Source organism: Berghia stephanieae, chromosome 6, assembly GCF_034508935.2.
Source record: "Berghia stephanieae isolate SIO BIC M18660-M18661 chromosome 6, UCSD_Bste_1.3, whole genome shotgun sequence".
In the NCBI taxonomy this organism is placed as follows: domain Eukaryota; kingdom Metazoa; phylum Mollusca; class Gastropoda; order Nudibranchia; family Aeolidiidae; genus Berghia; species Berghia stephanieae.
This window is the reverse complement of record NC_088365.1, coordinates 9608367-9615889: the sequence shown is the minus strand read 5'-3', so window position 1 is coordinate 9615889 and position 7523 is coordinate 9608367. Positions and strand designations below refer to the sequence as shown.

At 34.9% G+C, this 7523-nt stretch overlaps 1 protein-coding gene across 2 annotated transcripts in view; it reads right to left on the bottom strand.

Moving 5' to 3' along the window:
* Positions 1 to 2018: 2018 nt before the first annotated feature.
* Positions 2019 to 7523, bottom strand: part of LOC144974446 (nuclear protein MDM1-like) — a 32375-nt gene continuing 26870 nt past the window's right edge. For both annotated transcript variants that reach the window (XM_078917323.1, XM_078917324.1), the window contains exons 15-17: positions 7109 to 7256; positions 5630 to 5770; positions 2019 to 4147 (exon numbers count right to left, since the gene is read on the bottom strand). In XM_078917323.1, the coding sequence (XP_078773449.1) occupies positions 3987 to 4147; positions 5630 to 5770; positions 7109 to 7256 (450 nt within the window). In that variant the 3' untranslated portion in view covers positions 2019 to 3986. The remainder of the gene's footprint in view (positions 4148 to 5629; positions 5771 to 7108; positions 7257 to 7523) is intronic.

Genomic DNA, 7523 nt, shown 5'->3' with positions numbered 1-7523 from the left:
ATCCAGAAAAAGAAAAAAAATTCAGAAAAAAAAAAAAAGAAGATCTGATAAGAATTATCTTGGGAGAAAATTTTCGCCACAAAGGAGGCTGTTAAGCCCAAGCCTCAGTAATCTGCTTCTGTCACCACCTCCCCATACTTATGCCTACCCAGTATGATGATAAAGGTAAGCTTCTCTTAGTTTTATCTCTTAGTTCTGACCATTCTAGTACTTAAGTACATTAATAAATATGCCATTTTAAGACATGAATTGGGCGTCCACGCCGCACCGCGTATAATAATACGTTTTTTGCATTTTGAAAAGTTGGCAGCTATGTAAATCATCTCTCTGTTATACACTGTATTATGTTTTGTTTAGATATTATATATAATTTGTAAATATTTGAGTGTATTCCTTTAGTAGGGTGTCTTGATGAGACTTTGGTGATCTCAAAGTACTTTCTGGGTGGGGTTCCCGACCTCCCATAATGGGCAGAGAGGTACTTGCTGTGTCTTCTTTATCCCTCTATCAGTTTACCAATTGCTTTCTTTGTCTTGGAATGAGATTACTTAATGTCCTGACCTTGGCTGGGAGGGAAACAGTTGAATGTATAGTTATAATTTTGGGAGATATTATTTTTCCTTGTAAATCATCTGTATGTAGTTTTTATTTTTTTTACATATGACATGATATTTTGGCCATACGACTCGCCACAAATCATTAGAAAAGCACATTCTGCAGACAAGGGTAGACGGCAAGAGAGGAAGAGGTAGACCAACAAGAAGCTGGGAACAAGATGTATGTGAATGGCTGGGAATGACAACTCAAGCAAGTAGACTGGCGGAAAACCGTAATCTGTTTCGCAAGAAAGTTCGGGAAGCAACGTCCTACGCAGGATCAGCCGACTAGAAGACATGATTTGTAAACATTTGACTGTATTCCTCTTAGTGGGATCCTTGTTGATGTCTGGATGAGACTTTAAGGTGATCTCCAACTAAGTACTTTGATAGTGTGCTCTTGGAATCTACATCTGTTTTCTATATGAACCAATTCCCTTCGTCTTACCATTTTCTTGGGTGCTTTAATTGTAATTCTAGACCTTTTTACTATCCCATTTTCTTTCTTTTTACTAGCGCTGATATGACCTTAATGTGTTGCAAGCGCCGTAAAAGTCTTAAAAACAAAACAAAACAAACAAATACAGAGTGGGTAGGGAGGTACTTGTTTGGTCTTGTATCTCTTTGTGTTGCAAGCACCGTAAAACCCTTAAAAACGATAAAAACAAAACATCTCCATGTATCTATTTTCCAACTGCTTTCTGTCTTTGTTTTGGAACGAGATTACTTTGTTTTGTCCTTGGCTGGGAGGAAACAGTCTAATGTATGGTTATAGTTTTGGGAGATGATATTTTTTTTTCCTTTATGTACTGTTATTTTTTTAAACTTATCAATTGTTTCAGATCAACATTTGGAAATAAATTCACCATCAAAAAAAGTGTTTCTGGGTGGGGTTCCTGACCTCCCATAGTGGGCAGGGAGGGACTTTGTGTCTTCTATCCCCTATATCTGTTTTCCAACTTGCTTTCTGTCTTTGTCTTGGAAAGAGATTACTTGGTTTTGTCCTGGCCCTGGCCTGAGTCCTAGCTGGGAGGGAAACAGTCAAATGCATAGTTATTGTTTTGGGAGATGATATTTTTTTCCTTGTAAATCATCTCTCTGTTATGTATTATTATGTTTGTTATTTTTAATGTATAATGTAAGCATTTGAGTGTATTCCTCTTGCTGGATTTTGTGCTTGTGTCCGGATGAGACTTATAGGTGATCTCAAACTAAGTACATTGGTGGTATGCTCTTGGAATCTACATCTGATCCCTATTTGTTCCCAGTTCCCCTTTGTCTTACTTTCTCTTGGGTGCTTTAATTGTAATTCTAGAACTTTTTACTATCCCATTTTCTTCCTTTTTACTGGCGCTGATATAACCTAAATGTGTTGCAAGCGCCGTAAAACCCTTTAAAACAAAACATAAAAACAAAAAAGTGTTTATTTAAAAATATTTTTTTTTATTATTCTACATTGTATTTAGATAAAACAACTATAATTTCATTAGTGGACTGAAACAAATTGATGTGTGAAAATGCAATGGTAAAAAAAGTTTTCAAATCACACATGCAACATTTTCCATCATGCACTCAAAAGAAGTTGAAAATTGATAACTTGGCATGCTTTAATGTTTTGTGTTCCAAGAAACAAAATCACTTCTTTATAACAGTAGAAACGATCATCCACATCAAATATTGTTTTTTTTAAAACAACAAAAACTAATATAATTTAGCAAAATTTAAAGATATCTATATCACACAAAATCTCATACTCATTCAAATATTCATGATGGTTAATAACACACCATGACATGCCAATAAATAAGTAAAAAATATCTTATATTAAAACAATAAACACTCATACTCATTCAAAATTCATGTATGGTTAATAAACAATGCATGCAATAAAGTAAGTATCTATATCACACAAAATCTCATGCTCATTCAAATATTCATGATGGTTAATAACACACCATGACATGCCAATAAAAGTAAAGATATCTATATCACACAAAATCTCATGCTCATTCAAATATTCATGATGGTTAATAACACACCATGACATGCCAATAAAAGTAAAGATATCTATATCACACAAAATCTCATACTCATTCAAATATTCATGATGGTTAATAACACACCATGACATGCCAATAAAAGTAAACTTTAGTAGACGTTTATTAAATTGTATTCACTTTCAATCGTGAAAAGGCACGCTTTTTATGTAAGTGTCCTCAACAGAAACTGATGAAAATTTGTTATTTGAGCTAGGAATAATTGATCTATACAATAAAAATAAGAACACATTATTATCAATAAATAATTTTATAAACTAAAAATACAATTTAGACATGGCTAAGATGTGCTCACTGAGATAAGATTACAAATTTATATAATAGTTATACAAATTTATATAATATTTATATGTAGAAAAAAGTGGTAATGAAAATATTAATACGATGTTTTTTTTGTTGTTGTTGTTTTTAAAAATCATAATTGGCATTACTGTACTTTTGCCATCTAGAATTCTTCAATCATCAATTATAACTCGGGACAGTGAGAATTTTCACACAAGAAACAATGTTTAAAATAATGCATAATATAAATTCTTGCTCGATCGCTCTGCACACTTTCCAACAACAAATTGGTAGGTTTATTTGGACATTCAATTTCACAAAAAAAAAAAAAAGAAAAGAGCGTGAAAACAATTTTAAAATTGAGACATGAAAATGTAAATAGTAATAAAACCAATAATTTGATATCACAGTCGAAATATTAAATATTATAAGACAACATACTGTTTCCAAAATAGAGTGAATGATGAAGTATTGAGCTCATAAAAGCTTCGTGTTAATAACATTTGAAAACATTGTTTTATTTCAAAATGAATCCAAAATCTCCTCATTACCATGTCATGGATACACGGGTCTTCCACGTTGGACTTTTAGGTACAGTTAGAATTAGAACAAGTTATGTGTGGAATCAAATCCCAAGAGCGATTTCGCCTCTTCCTTCCCCTATCCCTTTCTTCATTCTTGCTACTTCAATGTTAACAGTATCTATATAATAAAAAGACGTTCTCTTGCAGTAACTTAGTCCAACAACACTATTATTTTTCTTTCCTTATATTTTTTTTTGGTAACTGAATAGAGCTGCTCAATTTCAACAGAGATATCCACCATTTTCCAGATTTGTTCCCCCCCCCCCACCCCAGAGAGACAAAAGTAACAAACTCGAGCTTATATCTCCTCAATATTTTTTCTTTCTTATATAACCATCTCTCAAAATATCTTAAAATCTGAGATTGAAGGAGATAGAATTCCTATCACTAATATTTGCGTATTTTAAAAATATCTGTATTGGTTGGCATCTCTGTTTATATTTCTAGTTGTTCTTTTTTTTTCATCTTTAAGCATCACCACCCTTGCCCCAGAATTCCTTCTGTCGCTTCCTGGCCCTCTCTAAGACTTCTGAAGCGAGAGAGGCACTCGATGCTACAGACATCATGGACACTGACATCACATCGTCTTCGGCAACAGCTCCATTTTTCTCATTGGCACGAATGTCATCTGAATTGAGAAGGAAAAAAAAAATAAAAACCAACAAATTGAAATTGTTATGTTACGTTAAAACACAATCTTGCGTGTATTTTACAACAAAAGCAAGTCAGAATAGGAGTACCAAAACTTAAAATTAAAATTTGTATCGCCGAATTTCAAGGGAAATAAGCCTATGTTTTGTTTCTGTTTTTAAGGGTTTTACGGCGCTTGCAACATATTAAGGTCATATCAGCGCCAGTAAAAAGGAAGAAAATGGGATAGTAAAAAGTTCTAGAATTACAATAAGCACAAAAGAAAAGGTGAGACAAAGGGGAATTGGTTCAAATAGGGAACAGATGGAGATTCCAAGAGCACACTATCAAAGTACTTAGTTTGAGATCACCCAAAAGTCTCATCCAGACACAAGCTCAGGTCCCAACTAAGAGGAATACACTCAAATGTTTACAAATCATATAATATAATATGTTAACATAATACAATGCACAACAGAGAGATGATTTACAAGGAAAAAAATATCATCTCCCAAAACTCTAACTATACATTCGACTGTTTATCTCCCAGCCAAGGAAGTCCGGCCAGGGTCAGGACAAAACGTAAGCAATCTCACTCCAAGACAAAGACAGAAAGCATGTTGGAAAACAGATATAAGGGGATAGAAGACACAGTATGTATCCCCCTGCCCACTATGGGAGGTCAGGAAGAAATAAGCCTAAATCACCATTTAAAATGATGTAGCATAGAGTAGTAAGTGACCTATACACGCGCGTGCACACACACACAAAGCATTCATGAACTAGGCCTAGCCTCGCACTCGGTTGCCTTTAGCTGTAGGCTTAGCTGAACGTGATGTAGACTAATAAATTGTATTTGGAGATATTGAGTGGGTATCGCACCACTATTATTGTAAGTTATAATAGGAGTGCGATACCCACTCAATATAAAAATGATTAGACTCTTAAAAGTCCAGCTATAGCTGGTAAATTTTGATAAAGACAAAGCTGGAAAAAAAAAAATGGGGATTTTAAAGACCTCTGTACCTTTTCTTGGGTGCTTTAATTGTAATTCTATAACTTTTTACTATCCCATTTTCTTCCTTCTAACTGGCCCTGATATGACCTTAATGTGTTACAAGCGCCGTAAACCCTAAAAAACAAAGACCTCTGTTATAACCAGGTGCCTATTGTACTGTGATTCCACTAACATCTTAATAACTTTCGAATCATAGTCTTATATCATTGTTCAGGGGGAACAAGAGATGAGCTGCAAAATTGTCAAGTCTATGCTCAACATATACTATTCTAATTTTTTTAAATCTGGTAACAAAAATGAATCCAACAGCTTTAAAAAAAAATTATAACAAGGACGCTTTTGGCCCAATCCCTTCTTCAGATAACAAAAACATATCTATCTAAAAGGGGTTTGTGCCATAAATACTCCTTGACATAATATACTTTGTTATTTTAAGAGGCTCATTTATTCATTTCCACTCACCAAGTGTAAGGAAAGGTTTTGACTTGATGTAAGTTTTGCCAACACCCTCTTGTACGGGCGTTAAGCTTTTGGGCTTGGTGGTCTTGGACAATTTTTGTGCTGGTTTGTTATCAAGTGCCTTGGCAGGGGCATTCTCCTTGTCTGAAAAGAAGGAAAAAGTATATCATAACTAAAAAAAAAAAAAAAAAAAAATTGAGCTTTTTTATAGCGCAATATCCACTAAATGTGCTCAAAGCGCTTTTACAAGGGGTCCCTGGCCAACAGCAGGGCCAGGAGAAAACCAGGTAATCCATTCCAAGATAGAAAGCATTTTCGAAAATACAGATATAGTGGGATAGAAGACACTGAAAGTGCCTCCCTGCCCTCTATGGGAATTCAGAAAACTCCCCCCAGGCAGTCGTCATGTCTCATTCCACACGTTAAGTGTTGATGTTGGTTTGGGAACCCTGTCATTTTTTTATTTAAAAAATAATAATAATATGCTTCAACCTAAGATAAAGAAATTATATTTAACTATGCTGATTTCAAAGTGAGCAAAAACAACAAAATAAGTACTTAGGGTTGATAATTTATAGCATTCCAGTCTAGAGTTGAGAAGGAGGACCACATACTCCAAAATAAGAGGTGGAAAGAAGGGATTGAGTTCAAAACATGTTACAGGATTCATGCATTTCCTTCCATCATTTTACATATCATTGCCTAGAAAAGCCTAACATGACATTTACTTTCAAATAGATAAAATAAAATTCGAGATCAGTTGACCCGATTAAGAAACATCAATTGTGTGCTAAAAACAAATACTTAATTATTGATTTCGGTCAGATTCATTTGTATTTGTAATCAGAATCCAAAGCTGGAAGAAAAGAAAAAAAACAAAATCAAAATCAAAAGAAAATAATAAGAATAATATATGGTTTTTAAATAGCGCCTTACCCTGTATATCAACAAGCTCAAAGCGCTTAACAGTAACGTGGCTACTTTCACTCAAAACATATAACCACTCAAACATGCAATATGAAACAAAGCAATATAATTCTACAGTGCTACATATAAAAACTAAATCAACCAATCATATAATTCTAACAATCTGTAGCATTTGATTTTATTGTGCGGCTATGTGGTCTTGTGGTATGACACTCGCTTTCGGATCGGAAGGTCCTGGGTTCGAGCCCCGCGCTCGGCGCATAATTGAGTCCTTGGAAAAGGACTTTACTCACATTCTCTCACCGTACTCAGGTGTAAAAAGTGTACCTGGCCGTTAACAGCGTTGTCTTTGTCCGAAAAAATTGTAACATCGCCTAACAGGCCTCATGTCCCGTCCTACATGTTAAATGTTGCTGTTGACCAGAGAACCCTTGTAAAGCGCTTTGAGCACATTTAGTGGATATTGCGCTATATAACGCTCAATTTTATTTTATTACTATTTTTTATTGGTCATGTAGAAGGAGGTCTGTTTTCTGTTGTCATCATTTTATTTACCTTCATCACTGGAAATGGCTAAAGCAGGAGATGGGACGTAGCGGGTATTCAAAGGCCTGTCAGAGGAGGCATCGTCGTCCCTCAGGGCATGGGTGTCTCCAGATGGCTGGCCAAGAATTGGTCTCGTTTTTAGGTGGTCCATGTCAAACTGCAGGGGGGAAAAAAAACATAAGGTAGTATAGAAATTCTCTCAATTTACAAAAAAAATAAAATATGAAGGTTACCTTACGACATGGGTGCAAGAGTGCCGGCTACAGCTGGCCTGCCGGCTGATTGGATTATCGAAAAAAACGTTGCCGGCTATTTGCGATTTGGATTTGATTGATTTTTTTTTTTAATTGTGCAACTTGTGACAAGAAACTTAACAAATTACTGCATTACAACCTTTGGATTAAACATACAACAATTGTGGACT